This window comes from Bos mutus, chromosome 16 (assembly GCF_027580195.1).
Source record: "Bos mutus isolate GX-2022 chromosome 16, NWIPB_WYAK_1.1, whole genome shotgun sequence".
Classification (NCBI taxonomy): Eukaryota; Metazoa; Chordata; class Mammalia; order Artiodactyla; family Bovidae; genus Bos; species Bos mutus.
In genome coordinates, this window is record NC_091632.1 from 19,070,394 (window position 1) to 19,093,283 (window position 22,890).

A 22,890-nucleotide genomic window follows, 5' to 3' on the forward strand; every position below is an offset into this window, starting at 1 on the left:
TTGATGACTATTCTGAACAATTCATCTAAAGCAAACAAGTCCAATAGCATGTGAAAACAGAGCATTTAATAGGAATCAAAAATGTAAACACTTATCAGTTTTAGAACACTGCATCCTTAAATAAAGATGACAATAACACACTCTGTTAAATATCAACACTAGAATTTTCTAGATGCACTTGACCGTTTTGAATGCTGCTTTACCCTGGATCAATCAAGTAGTGGCACTAACCATGGACCTGCAGACTGTAAAACAGCTCGGTTGCTCCAGCTGAGTTGATGGCCACACATTTATATATGCCAGCATCTGTGATCTGGGCACTTTCAATATTGATGATCTGTCCTCTGTTCAAGAAAGTCACACTACTGGAATCTGATAGTGGACGATTATCTTTGTACCATGTAATAGCTGCAAGGAGAAGAGAAGAGAAGAGAAGCCCATCTATTTAAATGTTTCTTTAAAAAAATTATCCTTCAATAAAAAATAAATTAAAAAACTCAAAATACACACTGAATTAGAGGTTAACTACAATAGTAACAACTGCTTTATTCTTACGCTTATCACTCTAGTTTAATGTTTAAATATTTAAGGTTGATTTTTAGGAGGAAGGAGGTAAACATTAGAAAAATATGAACAGTCAGGCCAATATAAGTGCCTTGAAGTGAATTTGTAAAAATGATATTCTTTTATTTTATTTTTAAACTTTACATAATTGTATTAGTTTTGCCAAATATCAAAATGAATCCGCCACAGGTATACATGTGTTCCCCATCCTAAACCCTCCTCCCTCCTCCCTCCCCATACCATCCCTCTGGGTCGTCCCAGTGCACTAGCCCCAAGCATCCAGTATCGTGCATCGAACCTGGACTGGAGACTCGTTTCATACATAATAGCCAGGACATGGAAGCAACCTAGATGTCCATATGCTGTTTTTTTTAATCCCCAAAGATTTTATGCTATGTGAGTTCATGTCTCTAATATCCTTGAAATGAAAAAAATTATAGAAATGAAGAAAAGATTACTGGTTGCCAAGGGTTAGAGGGAATGGGGGTGGAAGGAATGTGGCTTTGGTTATAAAAGGTAAAGTGATGACTCCTTATGGGGATGGAAACATCATGTATCCTGACTGCATCAATGTCCATATTCTGGTTCTGACATTGCACTCATTAGAACACCTCATTAGAACTGATTCAAATGTATTCTTTTTAATGGCTGAGTAATACTCCATTGTGTATATGTACCACTGCTTTCTTATCCATTCATCTGCTGATGGACATCTAGGTTGCTTCCATGTCCTGGCTATTATAAACAGTGCTGCGATGAACATTGGGGTACACGTGTCTCTTTCCCTTCTGGTTTCCTCAGTGTGTATGCCCAGCAGTGGGATTGCTGGATCATAAGGCAGTTCTATTTCCAGTTTTTTAAGGAATCTCCACACTGTTCTCCATAGTGGCTGTACTAGTTTGCATTCCCACCAACAGTGTAAGAGGGTTCCCTTTTCTCCACACCCTCTCCAGCATTTATTATTTGTAGACTTTTGGACTGCAGCCATTCTGACTGGTGTGAAATGGTACCTCATAGTGGTTTTGATTTGCATTTCTCTGATAATGAGTGATGTTGAGCATCTTTTCATGTGTTTGTTAGCCAACTGTATGTCTTCTTTGGAGAAATGTCTCTTTAGTTCTTTGGCCCATTTTTTGATTGGGTCGTTTATTTTTCTGGAGTTGAGCTGTAGGAGTTGCTTGTATATTTTTGAGATTAGTTGTTTGTCGGTTGCTTCATTTGCTATTATTTTCTCCCATTCTGAAGGCTGTCTTTTCACCTTGCTAATAGTTTCCTTTGATGTGCAGAAGCTTTTAAGGTTAATTAGGTCCCATTTGTTTATTTTTGCTTTTATTTCCAATATTCTGGGAGGTGGGTCATAGAGGATCCTGCTGTGATGTATGTCAGGGAGTGTTTTGCCTATGTTCTCCTCTAGGAGTTTTATAGTTTCTGGTCTTACGTTTAGATCTTTAATCCATTTTAAGTTTATTTTTGTGTATGGTGTTAGAAAGTGGTCTAGTTTCATTCTTTTACAAGTGGTTGACCAGATTTCCCAGCACCACTTGTTATAGAGATTGTCTTTAATCCATTGTATATTCTTGCCTCCTTTGTCAAAGATAAGGTGTCCATATGTGCATGGATTTATCTCTGGGCTTTCTATTTTATTCCATTGATCAATATTTCTGTCTTTGTGCCAGTACCATACTGTCTTGATAACTGTGGCTTTGTAGTCGAGCCTGAAGTCAGGTAGGTTGATTCCTCCAGTTCCATTCTTCTTTCTCAAGATCGCTTTGGCTATTCGAGGTTTTTTGTATTTCCACACAAATTGTGAAATTATTTGTTCTAGCTCTGTGAAGAATACTGTTGGTAGCTTGATAGGGATTGCGTTGAATCTATAAATTGCTTTGGGTAGTATACTCTTTACATTTTCTCTAATGTATCAATATTTGTTTGAGAGCAAACTTTCAATCAATTCTATTTCTTCTCATGTAGAATATATGCCTCTCATCTACAAAAATTTTGTTTAGACTTCTAATCAAAATCAAACACACTATTAGCCTCAAAAATTTTATATTATTATCGATTCATATGAATAACTTACCAATGATGAGAATCAATACAATAACAGTCTCATCAAATGAATGATTCATAATCAACTTAGACTAGATTAAAAGTATATTTTCAGCATAAATGTATATACAATGACTTTGTGGGTTTTGTGGCCACAGTAAGGACAGTAAGGCAATTATTCACATGTCCATTATTTAAATAGGTAAATTATTTCATGGAGCTAAAAGCAATGAAAATTCAAAAATATCATCCACCAAATGATATCCTAATCAGTGTTTTACATTTGAAATGTATTCTATAATATTTTCTTCATTAGCAATTACTATAGTATCCTCATAAACAGATTTAGCAATTCACAGAAATGTTAAAACGTTGGTAAGTTACAGAGTCTGAAAACAAACAGACCAGGCGAGGGAGTTCCAGCTGCCTTACACTCCAGCTGCACGGGGCTGTTCACCACCACGGTCTCATTCAGCATCTTCCCTGCATCGTCCAGGCTGGGTGGCTCTGCAAGAAGCCCGAAGAGGTAACTAGCACACAGAAATAGGGTATTAAACTGAAATGGTTTCCTCACTGGGACTTGTCATTTCTTTCTTTTTTCCTTTCTATCTTTCACTTATATACAATGATATATTTGGAATAAAACTAAGGTACACTATTAAGTGTGGCTTCCCTGGTGGCTCAGATGGTAAAGAATCTGCCTGCAAGCCAGAGACCTGGGTTCAATCCCTGGGTTGGGAAGATCCCCTAGAGGAGGGCATGGCAACCCACGCCAGTATTCTTGCCTGGAGAATCCCCATGGGCAGAGGGATACTATTAAGCAGTAGTGAAAACAGGATGTAAAAGATCTTAAAAGGTTTTCTGGATCATCTATTAATCTATGCCCATAATGGAAAAGCCTTGGATACATACATTAGCAGAGTAGTAAAAGAATGTTAAGGGAGTATTTTTAATTTCAATTAATCTGATTAGTCTGATGATGAACTGCCTTTACCAAGAAGTAATCTTAATGTATTTGAACTCTTTCAGTGAAGAACATCAGTATTTCTCAAAATATCTGACTGTACCCTGTGCTTAGTCACTCAGTCATGTCCAGGTGTTTGCAACCCCATGGACTGTACCCCATCAGGCTCCTTGGTCCAAGGGGATGATCCAGGAAAGAATACTGGAGTGGGTTGCCATGCCCTTCTCCAGGGGATCTCCCCAACCCAGGGATCGAACCCAAGTCTCGCATGTTGCAGGCAGATTCTTTACCATCTGAGCCACCAGGGAAGCCTGACTTTACCTTAGAACAGTACTATCTTAAATCATTTCAGAGAAATTAGAATCATTTTTATTTGTTTATTAGAGTCTTTTTTGATAGAAAAGTTACAACTGTTAGTAAAATAAAACAGAAAACTACATTTTCAACTTTAAATAATCACAGATAATGCTGCTTTAGTTTTAATGTTGGGCACCCCTGGTGGCTCAGAGGTAAAAAATCCGCCTGCAATGCAGGAGACCATCTGCAAAGCAAGAGACATCAGTTCGATCCCTGGGTTGGGATGATCCCCTGAAGAAATGGCAACCTACTTCAGTATTCTTGCCTGAGAAATTCCATGGACAGAGGAACCTGGCAGGCTACAGTCCATGGGGTCGCAAGAGTTGGACATGACTTAGTGACTAAACCATGTATATATAAAGTAGGAATTCAAAACGTTTAAGAGGCATAGTGTAAAAGTAAAGACAGCTTGTAATAGCAAAGCCCTACATCTCCTATCTTAGAGAATGCAGGAGGGATGTGAGGAAAAACCAAATTGCAAGTAAACCAGAGGTTTTCTCTTATTTGGAAAAGATGCTATGTATATGTTAACTTTGGGGTTTATATAAAAAACATTTTAAAGATTTGATAAATTTAACTTATCCAATGTACCAGAGGCCCTCACCTCCACCCCATATCCAATTAAATAATTGATCCATTAACCTAGCAAAAACAGAAAGGGGAAAGGAGGCAAGGGAATAAGAAAAATGATTAGAACTAAATAAGATGGTAGAAATAAAATCAAATATGTAAATCAAGAGCATAAATGTGAATGAGTTAATTTTCTTGGTCAATACAGAAACAGTTAAGACTATCTGAAGGTTATCAGTTGTTTTTTTTTTTAATTAAAAAGCACAAGCAAAACAACTGTAAAAATGTTGACAGTAAAGAGCCAGACATAGATATACAAGAAAAATAAAGGAGATATCAATTTCTGACAAACTGGTATACAAGGCAAAAATAATGCTTTCTACTGACTGAACTGTTGCAATTCAGAAAGAATCCACTATAATGATAATGCTTTATGCATTGTATAAACAAGCAAAATTGTAAACAAAAAAGGAGAGAAAATTTGAAAAATCTAAAAGTAGTATATTTCAGTATTTCTTAGAAATTAACTACATAGTGAAACAAAAATAAAGTTCTAGAGAATTTGAAAGCTAAAATTACCCAAACATGTATATGTTTAAAGCTCAACATTCAGAAAACTAAGATCATAGTATCTGGTCCCATGACTTTATGGCAAATAGATGAGGAAACAGTAAACAGTGTCTGACTTTATTTTTCTGGGCTCCAAAATCACTGCAGATGGTGACTGCAGCCATGAAATTAAAAGACGCTTACTTCTTGGAAGGAAAGTTATGACCAACCTAGACAGCATATTAAAAAGCAGAGACATTACTTTGCCAACAAAGGTCCGTCTAGTCACGGCTATGGTTTTTCCTGTGGTCATGTATGGATGTGAGTTGGACTATAAAGAAAGCTGAGCGCCGAAGAATTGATGCTTTTGAACTGTGGTGTTGGAGAAGACTCTTGAGAATCCCTTGGACTGCAAGGAGATCCAACCAGTCCATCCTAAAGGAGATCAGTCCTGGGTGTTCGTTGGAAGGACTGATGTTGAAGCTGAAACTCCAGTACTTTGGCCACTTGATGTGAAGAGCTGACTCACTGGAAAAGACCCTGATGCTGGGAAAGATTGAGGGCAGGAGGAGAAGGGGACAACAGAGGATAAGATGGTTGGATGGCATCACCAACTCAATGGACATAGGTTTGGGTGGACTCCAGGAGTTGGTGATGGACAGGGAGGCCTGGCGTGCTGCGGTTCATGGGGTCGCAAAGAGTCGGACATGACTGAGCGAATGAACTGAACTGACATATGTTTATACACACACATGTTATTTGTGTATTTATTGTTAACAAAGAATACATATTATTTTCAAGTGGCAACAGAATATTTTCAAAACAGATTATATATTAGGTCACAAAAAATCTCAATAATGTATTTATACCACAATTTAAAAAATCATAATAAGAAAATCACAGAACTCAGTAGTAAAATACAAAGTTCCCTACATGGGGAAAAACCTTATTAAAGAGGAAATCAAGACAAATGTATACGGGCAGAAAAAATTAATTAGAATGAGACTGATTAAAACTAAAATCTGTGGGCCATCAATAAGCAGTACATTACCCAAAGGCAATCTTAAAGTTCTAATTAATATATTAAAAACTAAGAAATGCTAAAAATAAATGTTCTAAGCATTCAACTCAGATTCTAGAAAAAGACCAATAAAATAAACCCAAAGAAATCAGGAATAAAGAAATAACAGAAGACTATACCAAAGCAAACAAACAAGCAAGCAAAAGGAATAACAAACAATATAATTCAAAGGTGGTTTCTGACAAGTTTAAAATAAACCCTGTCCTCAAAAATAGATGACCTTATAGATCAGATTTCTATTTTTTCGGAAGTTGTTCCTGAAGACAAAGTTTAGAGGTCACTCAAACCTGTAGTTCATTTGCACTCATCTCACACGCTAGTAAAGTAATGCTCAAAATTCTCCAAGCCAGGCTTCAGCAATATGTGAACCGTGAACTTCCTGATGTTCAAGCTGGTTTTAGAAAAGGCAGAGGAACCAGAAATCAAATTGCCAACAACCGCTGGATCATGGAAAAAGCAAGAGAGTTCCAGAAACACATCTACTTCTGCTTTATTGACTATGCCAAAGCCTTTGACTGTGTGGATCACAATAAACTGTGGAAAATTCTGAAAGAGATGGGAATACCAGACCACCTAATCTGCCTCTTGAGAAACCTGTATGCAGGTCAGGAAGCCACAGTTAGAACTGGACATGGAACAACAGACTGGTTCCAAATAGGAAAAGGAGTTCGTCAAGGCTGTATATTGTCACCCTGTTTATTTAACTTATATGCAGAGTACATCATGAGAAACACTGGGCTAGAAGAAGCACAAGCTGGAATCAAGATTGCCGGGAGAAATATCAATAACCTCAGATATGCAGATGACACCACCCTTATGGCAGAAAGTGAAGAGGAACTCAAAAGCCTCTTGATGAAAGTGAAAGAGGAGAGTGAAAAAGTTGGCTTAAAGCTCAACATTCAGAAAATGAAGATCATGGCATCCAGTCCCATCACTTCATGGGAAATAGATGGGGAAACAGTGCCAGACTTTATTTTTCTGGGCTCCAAAATCACTACAGATGGTGACTGCAGCCATGAAATTAAAAGACACTTACTCCTTGGAAGGAAAGTTGTGACCAACCTAGACAGCATATTCAAAAGCAGAGACATTACTTTGCCAACAAAGGTCCGTCTAGTCAAGGCTATGGTTTTTCCTGTGGTCATGTATGGATGTGAGTTGGACTATAAAGAAAGCTGAGCGCCGAAGAATTGATGCTTTTGAACTGTGGTGTTGGAGAAGACTCTTGAGAGTCCCTTGGACTGCAAGGAGATCCAACCAGTCCATCCTAAAGGAGATCAGTCCCAGGTGTTCATTGGAAGGACTGATGGTGAAGCTGAAACTCCAGTACTTTGGCCACTTGATGTGAAGAGCTGACTCACTGGAAAAGACCCTGATGCTGGGAAAGATTGAGGGCAGGAGGAGAAGGGGACGACAGAGGATGAGATGGTTGGATGGCATCACCAACTCAATGGACATAGGTTTGGGTGGACTCCAGGAGTTGGTGATGGACAGGGAGGCCTGGCGTGCTGCGGTTCATGGGGTCGCAAAGAGTCGGACATGACTGAGCGAATGAACTGAACTGACATATGTTTATACACACACATTTGTGTATTTATTGTTAACAAAGAATACATATTATTTTCAAGTGGCAACAGAATATTTTCAAAACAGATTATATATTAGGTCACAAAAAATCTCAATAATGTATTTATACCACAATTTAAAAAATCATAATAAGAAAATCACAGAACTCAGTAGTAAAATACAAAGTTCCCTACATGGGGAAAAACCTTATTAAAGAGGAAATCAAGACAAATGTATACGGGCAGAAAAAATTAATTAGAATGAGACTGATTAAAACTAAAATCTGTGGGCCATCAATAAGCAGTACATTACCCAAAGGCAATCTTAAAGTTCTAATTAATATATTAAAAACTAAGAAATGCTAAAAATAAATGTTCTAAGCATTCAACTCAGATTCTAGAAAAAGACCAATAAAATAAACCCAAAGAAATCAGGAATAAAAAGAAATAACAGAAGACTATACCAAAGCAAACAAACAAGCAAGCAAAAGGAATAACAAACAATATAATTCAAAGGTGGTTTCTGACAAGTTTAAAATAAACCCTGTCCTCAAAAATAGATGACCTTATAGATCAGATTTCTATTTTTTCGGAAGTTGTTCCTGAAGACAAAGTTTAGAGGTCACTCAAACCTGTAGTTCATTTGCACTCATCTCACACGCTAGTAAAGTAATGCTCAAAATTCTCCAAGCCAGGCTTCAGCAATATGTGAACCCTGAACTTCCTGATGTTCAAGCTGGTTTTAGAAAAGGCAGAGGAACCAGAGATCAAATTGCCAACATCCACTGGATCATGGAAAAAGCAAGAGAGTTCCAGAAACACATCTACTTCTGCTTTATTGACTATGCCAAAGCCTTTGACTGTGTGGATCACAATAAACTGTGGAAAATTCTGAAAGAGATGGGAATACCAGACCACCTAATCTGCCTCTTGAGAAACCTGTATGCAGGTCAGGAAGCCACAGTTAGAACTGGACATGGAACAACAGACTGGTTCCAAATAGGAAAAGGAGTTCGTCAAGGCTGTATATTGTCACCCTGTTTATTTAACTTATATGCAGAGTACATCATGAGAAACACTGGGCTAGAAGAAGCACAAGCTGGAATCAAGATTGCCGGGAGAAATATCAATAACCTCAGATATGCAGATGACACCACCCTTATGGCAGAAAGTGAAGAGGAACTCAAAAGCCTCTTGATGAAAGTGAAAGAGGAGAGTGAAAAAGTTGGCTTAAAGCTCAACATTCAGAAAATGAAGATCATGGCATCCAGTCCCATCACTTCATGGGAAATAGATGGGGAAACAGTGCCAGACTTTATTTTTCTGGGCTCCAAAATCACTACAGATGGTGACTGCAGCCATGAAATTAAAAGACACTTACTCCTTGGAAGGAAAGTTGTGACCAACCTAGATAGCATATTCAAAAGCAGAGACATTACTTTGCCAACAAAGGTTCATCTAGTCAAGGCTATGGTTTTTCCTGTGGTCATGTATGTATGGATGTGAGAGTTGGACTGTGAAGAAGGCTGAGCGCCGAAGAATTGATGCTTTTGAACTATGGTGTTGGAGAAGACTCTTGAGAGTCCCTTGGACTGCAAGGAGATCCAACCAGTCCATTCTGAAGATCAGCCCTGGGATTTCTTTGGAAGGAATGATGCTAAAGCTGAAACTCCAGTACTTTGGGCACCTCATGCGAAGAGTTGACTCATTGGAAAAGACTCTGATACTGGGAGGGATTGGGGGCAGGAGGAGAAGGGGACAACAGAGGATGAGATGGCTGGATGGCATCACTGACTCGATGGACGTGAGTCTGAGTGAACTCCGGGAGTTGGTGATGGACAGGGAGGCCTGGCGTGCTGCGATTCATGGGGTTGCAAAGAGTCGGACATGACTGAGCGACTGATGTGATCTGAATCAATGTATTAAATCTTCCTGTTTGAAATGCTTAGACTGTTTCTGTTTTCTGCTGAATTCTGACTTATGGCATTTAAGCAAAAAAAAAAAAGACCTTTAAATACGACTATCTGACTTTTACAACTGGAAAGGAAAAATAATTAGCCCATGGCACATTGCTCCAAAACAGTTATTTAAATATTAACTTGAAGCCTGCTGGACTGACGTGATCATTGATGGCTTTGACAGGCTATGTAACTGCTGCAATAAAACAATATGGTGGGAATAAGAAATATAACAGCCATGAAGCAGATCGGCTATTTTTCATTCCACTAGAGAACTTAAAGAGAAAAGATTAGATGTCAGCAAGAATGGTAGAATAAGAACTTGCAAAATCCACTCCACCATAAAAAAAAAAAAAAAAAAAGAACATTGGAAAATTATCAAAACAAACTTTCTTAAAACTCGGGGAATTAACCAAATGCTTACAATAATTCAAGAAGTGTTTATTCAAGAAAAAGAGCTAAATCTAATTAAGAAGAGTGAGTTTTACAACATTTTATCTGACTCTCTTCCCATCACTCTTTCCTTACCTCAGCAGTAATCTTGAAAACAAATAGGTCTGCAGCCACAGTGAAAAAAAGCACAGTAAATATTGGAGGGGAGCAGAGCTACCTAAAAGCCCCATTCCTAGAAGACTCACTATTTGACCTGTCTGGCCTTTCTCTGGAAATTTCCACTCCTAGGACTTGTCTTTAACTATCCAGACCCAAAATTTGCTCAGTGAAATCAGTCCCTTTCCCAGAGGCATTTTAAAGCCTACCACAACAGACTTCACAGAGATTGTCCAGGAAAGTTACCGTATTAGTTTCCTTTCCCTTCCATAACAAATTATTTCAAACCTGGTAGTTTAAACAGCACAAGTGTATTATTTCACAGTTTTGTGGGTCAGAAATCAACATGGCTTCACTGGGTTAAAATCAAAGTTGCAGAAGGACTCATTTCCTTTCTGCTGGGTTCAAAGGAAAACCTGTTTTCTTTCCTATTCAGAGGATAAAGCATCTGCCTGCAATGCGGGGGACCCGGGTTCGATCCCTGGTTTGGGAAGATGCCCTGGAGAAGGAAATGGCAACCCACTCCAGTATTCTTGCCTGGAGAATCCCATGGACAGAGGAGCCTGGCGGGCTACAGTCCATGGGGTTGCAAACAGTTGGACACGACTGAGTGACTTCACTTTCTTTCCAACTTTTAGAGAGGACACATATTCCTTGAGTTGTGGACACCTTCCTCCATCTACAAAGCTAGTAATAGAGAAGGTCATAAGACCTCCCATCTCATCATTCTGAATTCTGCCTTAATTTTCTACTTTTCATGACGTGTCTGGGTCCATCTAGATAATTCATAATAATCTCCCTATTTTAATGTCCACTGATTGATAACATTAAATTTTTTAAAAATACTAAAGAAAGTCCTTCAGGCTGCATAAAAAGAGTGACTTTAATACATATAAAGAAGTAAAGAGGACTGGTAGAGGTAACTAATAGTAAAGACAGTAAAACTGTATATTTTGCAGATAACATTGTTTTCTCCTTCCTGATTTAAAAGACAATAACATAAATCAATGCTTATAAATATATATTGATAGGCACATGATGAATAAAGATGTAATTTGTATGACTATAATAGCACAAAGGAGGGGAAAGGGAAGAGATCTATATAGGAGCAAAGTTTTTATAGTACTGAAACTAAATTAGTATTCATCCAAATTATTAACATTATTAGTTAAGATGCTAATTGTAATCCTTAGGGCAAGCACTAAAACTCAAACATATGGAAAAAGAAGGAATAAGATAAAATGGTAACAAGAAAGTATCTATTTGACACAAAAAGGCAGTAATGGAAGACCACAAAAACAACACGTACGTACATACGTATAAATAGACACAAAGCCCAGCATCTCAGTCATCACATTAAATGCAAACGTATAAATACCCTATGCAAAAGGCAGAAGAGGCCAGCAGAATGGATTTAAAAAGCAGAAGAAAAATAAAAACATGACCTAACTATATGTTGTCTACAAGTGATCCACTTTGGATTCAAAGACACAAACAGGTTGAAAGTAAAAGGATGGAAAAGATATCATGCAAGCAGTAAACTTGCTGCTATACCAGTATACCAGAGGCTATACCAGTATAAAAAAAAACCCAGATTTTGAAAGAAAAACTATTAGTAGCAACCAAGTAAGATATTTTTAAATGACACAAAGTATCAATTTATCCAAAATACATGACAATTATAATCACATATTCGCAAAACAGTTACTCAGTGGTATCTGACTCATGGCAATCCCATGAAGTGTAGCCCACCAGGTTCCTTTATCCTTAGAATTCTCAGAGAAAGAATACTGGAGTGGGTAGCCATTCCTTCTCTAGAGGATCTTCCTGACGCATGGATTGAACCCAGGTCTCCTGCAGAACAGGAAGATTTTTTACCATTTGGGCCCCCAGGGAAGCCCATAAGTGAAAGTGTTAGGCACTCAGCCATGCCTGACTCTCTGCGACCCCATGGACTGTAGCCTGCCAGGCTCCTCTGTCCATGGAATTTTCCAGGAAAAGAATCTGCCTGCAGTGCAGGAGACCAGGGTTCAATCCCTGGGTCGGGAAGATCCCCTGGAGAAGGGAATGAATGGCCACCCACTCCAGTGTTATTGCCTGGAGAATATCATGGGCAGAGGAGCCTGGTGGGCTACAGTCCATGGGGTCGCAAGGAGTCAGAAACAACTGAGTAACTAATATACACATTCACAAGACAATAGAGTCTCTAGATACACGGAACAAAAATTTTGCAGAATCTAAGGAAGAAAGACAATTCAACAAGAATAGTCGGAGACATCCACTTTCAAGAACAGATATAACAATTAGACAAAACTGAACAACACTATAAATCAAGAGATATACACAGAATAGTCCACACAAGAATAGCAAAATCAACATCCTTCTCAAGTGCACATGGAATATTTTTAAGAATAAACCATATGTTAGGCTATAAGAGAAGTCTCCAGACATTTAAAAGGATTAAATCATACAAAGTGTGTTTTTAAACCACAACAGAATGAAATTATGAATCAATCATAAGAGAAGAGTTGGGAAATTCACAAATATGTAGAAATGAAATAACGCACTCCTAAATAACATGTTTCTCAGAGAAGAAATCATATAAGATATTACATAATACCCTGAGATAAAATAAAAATACAACACATGAAAACTTACAGGATGCACATAAAGCAACAGAGAGTGAAATTCATAGCTGTAAACAACGATATTAAAAACTCAAATCAGTAACCTAACATTCCACCTAAAGAAACCAGAATAATAAAGAAAAGTAAACTAAACCCAAAGTGGGCAAAATAAAGGGAATAATAAAGAACAGAGAAAAAATAGACAATAGAAAGAAAGAGAAAATCAATGAAACTAAAATCTGGTTTTTTGAAAGATCAATAAAAGGGACAAAATTTTAGCCCAACTGACCAAGACAAAACAAAAGAGAGGAGACCAAATTACTTCGATCAGGAAAGAAACAAGGGTCATTGCTACCAACCTTACAGAATTACAATTATACAGTAATATTATAAACAGTTTTGTGCCAACAACTAGGTTATAACCTAGATGTAATAGATAATTTCTTAGAAAGATACAAACTACTAACACAAACTCAAAAAGAAACTGAAAATTTGAATAGACACATAAAAACAAATTGCATTAATAATCATTAAAAAAAAGTCCTTCACATACATACTCACAAAACTGGAGAATGGTTTTAATAGTGAATTCTGCCAAACATTTTAGAATTACACTGAGTCCTTCACAAACTCTTTCAAAATAAAGCAGACAATGAGTGAAACACTTCTTCAATCATTCGAAGAGGTCAGTGTAACATGATAACAGAACCAGACAGACAGAGTCAATAAAAGGACACTATGATCAATATCCCTTATGAAAAGAGACACAAAAATCATCAAAAAATACTAGTAAGGTGAATCCAGCAACACGTAAAACATATTACGCACCGTGACTAAGAGGAATTTATTCCAGAATGGCAGGGTTGGCTTAACATATGAAAATCAAGTACTGTATTCAATTCAGTATTATACTAAAGACTTAACTCAAAATGGACTAAACACTTAAATGTAAGACCTGAAACCACAAACTCCTAGAAGAAAACATAAGAATAAAGTTCCCTGACAGTGTTCTTGGTAATGATTTCTTGGATATGACACCAAAAGCATGAACAATAAATGCAAATATATATATGTGGTTTGCAAATATTTTCTTCTATTTTGTAGGTTGCTTTTCATTTTTCTGATGGGTTCCTTTACTTTGCAGAAGCTTTTCAGTTTGATGTAATTCCACTTGTTTATTTCGCTTTTATTGTTTGTGCTTTGGGTGTCATATCCATATATATAATAAAGGGTGAATAATAAAAATATACAAGAAACTTAGACAACTCAATAGCAAAAAAAAAAAAAGCCACCAACAAATAATAAATAATACAAATATATAATGGGCAAAGGACCTGAACAGACAGTTTTTCAAAGAAGATACACAAATGGCCAACAGGTACAAGAAAAGGAGCTCACCATCACTAATTATCAGGGAAATGTAAATCAAAATCACAAGTGAATTATCACCTCACACCCATTAGTATGGTTATAAAAAATACAAGCAATAACAAGCGTTAGTGAGAATGTGGAAAAAAAGAAATTCGTACACTCTCAGTAGGAATGTAAATGGTAATGACCACTAGAAAACAGCATGAACTTTCCTCAAAAAAGTTAAAAATAGAACTACCATATGGTCCAGCAATCCCATATTTGGTTATATATCTGAAGCAAATAAAATCAGTATCTCAAAGATATCTATAACTCCCATGTTCATTGCAGCATTATTTAAAAAAGCCAAGACATAGAAACAATCTAAGTGTCCATAGATACATGAATGGATAATGAAGATGCTGTCTTTCTCTCTCTCATTCCCTCTGTGTGTTTATTATATGCACTGTTATACATTATATATATATAGAGAGAGAGACAGACAGACGGAATACTTCTTAGTCACAAGAAGGCAGGAAATTATGTCACTTAAAACAACCTGAATGACACTATAGGACCTTATGCTGAGTGAAATAAGCCAGACAGAGAAAAATAAATACTATATGATCTCACTTCTATGTGGAATTTAAAGAGTTGAACTCATAGAACCTGAGAATAGAATGGTGGTACCAGGGGCTGGGGGGTGGGGGAAATGGGGAGATACTGGTCAAAGGTACAACCCTTCATTTACAAGATCAAGTTCTGGAAGTCTAATGTACACCATGGTGACTATTGTACTTCTAAATACTGTACTGGTAACACAGTAGATCTTAAATGTTCTCACTACACACACAAAAATAGTAACTGTGTAAAATGGTGGATGTGTTAATTTGATTGTAATAATATTTCACAAAGTATACATACATTGAATCATCCCCTGGTACACTTAAAATGTATAGAATTTTATTCATCAATTATATCTCGATAAAGCTGGGGAAAAAAGAATAAAAGACAGAGTGGTACTGTTATAAGAATCACAATTAGGCAATGGAACAGAATTGATTTTAGAGAAATTTAACCCTTACATGTACAATCAAATGACTTCAAAAAGCATGCCAAGCCATTCAGTTGGGGAAAGATTAGCCTCTTCAATAAAGGGTGCTTGTTCATTTAACATAAAAACTAAATAAAAATATAAATATTATTATTCCCTTTCTGCACAAAGAGATGGTTTTGGAATACTGAATTTAGGTGAACACTGTTGTAGAAGAAGAATTAGTAAGGTAATAATATTTTGTGATAACAATAAGATGTCTGCATACTGTATACTCCAAGTAGAAGATTGAACTCTATTCGACTTACTGGCTTGCTTTCTTCTAAAGGCTCCAGGCATGTATCATGCCAAAATCAAAACACCTTCCTCTGAACATATTGTGGGTCTAAATTTTGCTATTACTTTAATCATTCAGAGACATTAATTCATTTTTTTAAAATCATGGTAAAATTTGAATTAATATATAACTGATCAAAAGTGCCTTGGAGACTCCCTAGCCATGAAAATTATAATACAATGAATAATATATTCACCAATACCAAGAAAATAGCATAGTAGAGCCCTGAACTAAAGTTATCCTTTAAAAGATAAAAGTTCTCTACAATATTCTCAAGTTCCTCTAGGCCACAAGTGAGCTATTACACAAAACACAAAAATGATATAGAAAAAAAAAATTTAAGTGGGTGTTAGCATATTTTAGCCAAGCAAATACATCCAAATAATAAAATGAAGGGTGCTCTACTAATGTTTTAGCCAGACAAGTAATACAGACACAAAATAGTTCCTGGCCAGCAGTAAAGACAGCAGGACATTAGATATATTTGTTAAAATGTTGGTGTAATGAGCAGGGCCAGAAGCCAAATACGTGTTTGGCCAAAACAGTCATTAAGCTGCTATTTACAGATGATGACCAGGAACCAGACACCAGGCTATATTTTTCATGTCTAGTCTTGCATTGATTCCTCAGAACAACTTCCCTGATTGTGGTATTATCTTCATCCTTTCCATTTTACAGATGAGAAAACTAAGCTTTTAAAAAGTTAGCATCTAAGCCCACTGTCCTCTGGATAATACTTGGAATGTATTATCCAGTTCAAAGCTTTTCACTACAATATTCTACTTCTGGGTGCTTCACCTTGGTTGATTTTGGCTAGAAAATAATTACGTGCAGACGAATGCTTGGGCCATTAGACCCCAAAGAATCATTTGTTTGTGGAAACATCTGTCTCACTTGGCAAGTATTTGAGGTTTAAATATAATTTCATAGTTTGGTCTAGAGAATTAGAACTTCAAGAATTATGAAACTTTGATCATCAAAAGGACCACCTACTGAGAGCCTCTGCCGTCTATAATAGAACTTCCCTTGGAAAACCCAGGGGATCATAAGAATGTTCCCCTTCTCGTGATCATGACTTCATTTCCAGTCCAGGAGACCATGCACCCTTACTCCACCTTTTGGAAACCCTTTTTTCCATGTTTGAGAACGATGGAAGCATCTACACTCCTTTTTTATAGAAAAGCAAAATAATAAGCATGTTGAAAGCTGAGTTTCTTAGGACTGAATACTTTTGGATGACAATTGTATGGATACAAAAGACTCACTTGCTGAGTGTGTTAGTCCTGGGATTAAAACAAATCCTAATTTGAAAAACAGCTATAGGATTGGTTAAATAATAAAAGAAATAATTAAATGACAGTTGCTTTGCCTATAGATTTTTCAATGTCCCTCTTAATATATAGCACCAGACTTATATATAATACTTTGGAAGCACTCAGAAAGCAAGAGTATAAGCAGGCTACTACAAACTTCTATTACTGACTTCTTAGCTTTATTACAAAATTGAATTATCAAATTAATAATTAGAGAGAGTCATTAATATCTCAAGTAATTCAATGTGTGGTATCTTTAACCACTCTCTCCCTATTCTTATGCAATTTTTTTGCCTCAGATTAATTTGTCATTTTTAACCTCTGAGGTCTTTGTGAAATCCACCAACTAATCCCTTAGAAATTCCTACATCTTTTTTAACATCTCCAATTCTCCCTGAAATTATGAATACAAATATGAAAGAGGACAGGATCAAGTCTGGCACCATGTCCCTCCAATGTGACACAGCCATCATGAAGGCCAAGATGATACATCACTTTCTGTTCATATTCCTGTCACATGTCATGTTAACTACTTCCTCCAGGTTGATCATGATCAATATTAGATTAGAAGTTCACTTCATCATTTATTCTTCCTTCAGGTTGATGAAATGTTATCCAGACAAGTCAAGATCCTATTAGGGGAAACATTTTCAGCTAGTAATATATCTTACTTCTATTCTATGGTAATTCATATCAAGAAGACTTTTCTATTTTCTGACTAGTCTGGTAGTTTTTTAAAAAAATCCTTACAATCACCAACCTTGTGTTTCTCTTTTTTCACACTAACCCAGATATCCTCCAGCCTCCTTCTCCTTGTCTCTGAGGATTTTCTACTTGTGTACTCTAATTGAATCTCTTGCTAACATGTATTTTGTTACCATAGTTAGATAGTATGTTGATAGACTTGTGTTTTCTCAGATATTGGATCTGCTTTTTTCTTTTCTGTTGTTGCCCTGTGTTTGATGATATACTCGAGTTCTTTCACAGACTCTAGTCTTCAGTCAGTCTTGACTACACTGGCAAGTCTCTAGACCAGTCTTTACAGTCTGGGCCAATGTTTTTTCATGTAAAGGCTCAGATTACTTGCATGAGAGATGCTGTTTCATGAGATGTGGGAAAGCATCCAGAAAGATGTATTTCTAAAAAGCAATACATATGATTTTTATGAATACAAGTCTGGGAGCCCCAAATACTGAGGTCTGGTTCTTCCCAGTTCTGGGGACATGTTCTCTTCTTCACTACAGAGTTTTCATTTAAGTAATTTAAAGCAGTCTAGAGAACAAATAACTTCTCTTTTCTGGACAGCTTCTGAAAGAGTAGAAGTGGGAGATAATATTATATCTAAAACCTTTAAACCTCAAAAGCACTCTTCAAGTCAGATACTCAGATTAATTAAGTAGCTTGCTCAAAGTTATACAAATCATGGTTAACAAAGAATTTAAACCAAAGTTAGCATCAGTCCAGTGCCTGAGATGATGGCAACATATCATGCTATCCTACTCAACTGCTTCCTCTTAGCCAGCAATGGGAGACCAGATTAGGACTGAAGCTATTGGAAAGGAGAAGATAAATAATCTATACAAAAAGGAGACAAGGAGACTCAGGGCAGGAAAACTGGGGAGAGCAAGCCCACCCCCAGCACACTCTTAGATGGAAGTTGAGGTCTGAGTAAATGCTGGAGACAGCTGCCAAAGAATACTGGAAACATACAGAGGCCTCACAAGGAATGAGGTAAATTCAAGGCAACTTAAGGAAGAGCACGGTCAATCTGTCCCCTAACCCTCAAGCATGGTGAGACAATTCCAAAATGGTTACAGTCAGATATTGATCATTAAGTTAATTATTCAATGAAAAACTAAAGGTCCTCTAAGAAATATAGTTTGTGTATATGATAAGTCATATTCATATCTGAAAAACGGGGGAAAGAATAAAGTGGGTTTATTGGAAACATTTAGAGAATTGATCATTTTAATTTTTTAACTGGGTGATTTAATTAAAAGAAAACATGTAAAGAAACAGATTAGAAGAATTCAATGTTCACACAAAATTTTTTCATTCACTTATTATTTACTCTTTCATTTGTCAAACATTTATTGACTTCCTACTATATACCTGGAGTTAAGCTAAATGCTGGGGTGTTATTTCAGGTTTAGATCACTCAGTAAATATGGGGTGAATATATGAATGAATGGATGGAATGAATGAATAAAAGGCTTAACAAGCAATCACATGAATTAGAGAAAATGAATAAAGTGTACAAGGAGATCTTCGCTAGCTCTCTGTAAATATCCTTGGCTGAATTAGGAAAGTCCAGACGTTCAATTCTTGGTCCTTTCTGATGAACCTCTACAGATGTGAAGTCTCACAATGACAGTTCAGGAGTCTTTCAAGTTTACTGCGAAGCTGCAGTATTCATGAGGCATTCCATGGCCACTCAGACTTTTTACTAAAGTACACGAGGGAAGATCCTCAGCCAAAGATAGGTTCTACTCATGTCTAGCTTCAAAACATTCATCTTTTAGGCAGGCAAGATAATCATAGACAATGCGAAGGAAAAAACCTGCAACTTCTGCTTTTTCAACAAAAGTTATCTGTACAAAGCTATCAGCTGACAGAATTCAAACAATTAAAACACAAGGTGGTGTGTGTGTTTATGAGCTCTAGCTTGTCTATTTGACAACATGAAAACTGAAGATCTTCAATGAGTAATGACCATAATGTAAACTATATACTTTTCTCATACGGACTAAAATAAACCCTCATTTCTTTTACATTACAATTCAATAAAAACGAGCCCAATGTTTTTTTTTAAAAAGACCATAGAAATGCTCTTTTGTTAAGACATGGAGGTGCCATTACCATGTACATGCAGTTGAATGTGCTGCTGTGTTTCTCCAGCTGCATTGGTAGCCACACACGTGTATCTGCCAGCATCTTCCATCAGGGCTTTGGCAATTTGTAGAAGTCGACCAGAAGACTGTATCTAATTGGGATCAGAAAATATAGCAGCATTCTGGACTTTACATGTGGACTTGAAAATACTTGCTGAAGAGACAAACCCATTTAAGTTTATAATATCTAATTATATTTTTATGCTGGTATCTTAATTACCTTTTGACAAATTAGAGCCAGATTACTTCATCATGCACAGGAAAACAGACTATTTTGATGGAAAAGCTTTTCTTACGCATTGGAAAACACGAAGTTACCTAAGGCCAGCCTGCTGGTATAGTCATAAAAGTCCACTGAATAAAAAGGCTTTAGCAATGCAACTATGAGGTATGTGATGAAAATGGAGCTATTTGAAAAAAAAAACATGGTTATATTTATATAACACTTCATAAATAGTTTTAAAACAACAATCTTTTTTGATTAAATGGTCACAGGGGCCAGAAAAACAATAAAAATTATAAAATATGAGTAATGGAAATGCAGATAAATTTCCTCCTGTCTGGTTTTCCTTATTTCCTTCCTAAGCACATGACAACTGGCCTCCACCATTTTAGAAGTAGTGATTCTGTGGTTACACTTTGAAACGGATTATTCAGGGCTTAGCAGTAACTTCCTTTTTAAAGATTTCTTTTGACATGCACCATTTTTAAAGTCTTTATTAAATTTGTTACAAGATTGCTTCTGCTTTATGTTTTGTTTTTTTCAGCCCTGAGGCATGCGGGATCATAGCTCCCTAACTAGAGACTGAACCCCCGCACTGGAAAGCAAAGTCCCAAGCATTGGATCACCAGGGAAGTCCCATCAGTAACTTCTACTCACAGCGCCAGCAGTCTAGGCAGTGAGCTCATACTACAGCATTTGGCATTGTTGGCTTCCTACTCCTTCAATCACTCTGCTTTGTGGTAGCTGAGAGACAGTACTCCCTCAGTTCTCACTCTCTGACTTTCTTAGTAGACTACAGAACCTGTTTCCTCCTCCTGTCCCATAAATAGGGAACTTGGCTTTCAGATAGTTTTCATCCAAACCCACGTCTTCAATGAAGAATCCTGCGCAGGCTCCTACATTTACAGCACTGGCCTCAACTTCTCTCCTGAGCTTCCAACTGTCTGCTGGACAAGTTAGCATATGAAATGTAACACATCCAAAGCAAAGCTTACAACTGTTTTCCCCATATTTCTGAACCTAATTCTCATGTCATGTCTTGTTGAATGGCACAGGTCATCTGGGTTTCAGAGGCCGCTGTGACTCTCCCAGTACTTAGACAATGCTATGTTTCTCAGATCCCTTGTCTCCATTCTCACAGCCACTGTGGGATTATAACAGCTCCTTAATTTATATTCCAGTGTCTCCAGCCTCCCAAACTGTTAATCTGCCTTGCATACTGTTGCCAGAATAATTTGTGTAAAATGCAAATTTGATCCTTTTACCAGTCCCCCTTCAAAGCTCATGCATGGCTCACCACTTTGTCCAAAACGAAACTGGAGCTCAGGAAAGCCTTCCAGGCTCACCACATTCTGACCCCAGATGATCTCTCCATACACTGCCTTGTACACTCCCACTTAACTTCTTCTCCAGCAATACTGTACTAAACATTGCAACCAGCACATTCACATACTTATATTCACTTCTGGACTTTCACACGTGGCCTTTAAAAAGTGCCATAATTTCTTAAGACTCTGCGTTACATCAGTTTTCTCTCCTGTTTCTTCTCACTCTTTATGCTGCTCTTGAATTAAGTCATCCCTGTCCATGAGTTTCAAGTATCATAATGCATCAATATCTCCAGCGATCCTTTGAGCTCCAAGACCATATATTCCATGATTTCCCTGGTATCCCCATTTATTTCAAAATCATCTTAACTCTGAAAAGTCTAAAACTCATAGTTTTTTCCCCTCAAACTTATCTGCCTCCAAAATCTCCTTTCTCACTGGATGGCATCACTGTCTATGCACTTGTGTATACTAGATTCCTACTAGTTTTTCTTCATATTCTCCACTTCCTCACCTTTTATCAACAATCTATAATCAAGCCCTAATGATTTAACCAGTAAATAACTATCAAATATATCCATGTATCTTCACTTCTGTGGCCAGTATGAGTCCAAATTTCTATCTTTTCTCTCCTAGACAAAAATAAATAAGTTCAACTGATTTCCACATATCTACTCTTGACTCCTTAATTCTTTCTCCAAAAAGGCCTAGGTAACTCCTGAAAATGTAAGCCTGCTCATGTCATTTTTCTCTCTGTTCAGTTCAGTTCAGTCGCTCAGTCATGTCCGACTCTTTGCCACCCCGTGAATTGAAGCATGCCAGGCCTCCCTGTCCATCACCAACTCCCAGAACTCACTCAAACTCACGTCCGTCAAATCGGTGATGCCATCCAGCCATCTCATCCTCTGTTGTCCCCTTCTCCTCCTGCCCCCAATCCCTCCCAGCATCAGAGTCCTTTCCAATGAGTCAACTCTTTGCATGAGGTGGCCAAAGTACTGGAGTTTCAGCTTTAGCATCATTCCTTCCAAAGAAATCCCAGGGCTGATCTCCTTCAGAATGGACTGGTTGGATCTCCCTGCAGTCCAAGGGACTCTCAAGAGTCTTCTCCAACACCACAGTTCAAAAGCATCAATTCTTTGGCACTCAGCTTTCTTCACAGTCCAACTCTCACACCCATACATGACTACTGGAAAAACCATAGCCTTGACTAGACAGACCTTTGTTGGCAAAGTAATGTCTCTGCTCTTCAATATGCTATCTAGGTTGGTCATAACTTTCCTTCCAAGGAGTAAGCGTCTTTTAATTTCATGGCTGCAATCACCATCTGTAGTGATTTGGGAGCCCCAAAAAATAAAGTCTGACACTGTTTCCCCATCTATTTCTCATGAAGTGATGGGACCAGATGCCATGATCTTAGTTTTCTGAATGTTGAACTTGAAGCCAACTTTTTCACTCTCCTCTTTCACTTTCATCAAGAGGCTTTTGAGTTCCTCTTCACTTTCTGCCATAAGGGTGGTGTCATCTGCATATCTGAGGTTATTGATATTTCTCCCAGCAATCT

The 22,890-nt window shown here is 37.3% G+C and overlaps 1 protein-coding gene across 4 annotated transcripts in view; it reads right to left on the reverse strand.

The window, feature by feature from the left end:
* HMCN1 (hemicentin 1) overlaps positions 1 to 22,890 on the reverse strand; it is a 538,357-nt gene that overhangs the window by 190,285 nt on the left and 325,182 nt on the right. For all 4 annotated transcript variants that reach the window (XM_070384783.1, XM_070384782.1, XM_070384784.1 and 1 more), the window contains 3 exons: positions 19,747 to 19,870; positions 3,019 to 3,120; positions 232 to 408 (listed from right to left, as the gene is read on the reverse strand). In XM_070384783.1, the coding sequence (XP_070240884.1) occupies positions 232 to 408; positions 3,019 to 3,120; positions 19,747 to 19,870 (403 nt within the window). The remainder of the gene's footprint in view (positions 1 to 231; positions 409 to 3,018; positions 3,121 to 19,746; positions 19,871 to 22,890) is intronic.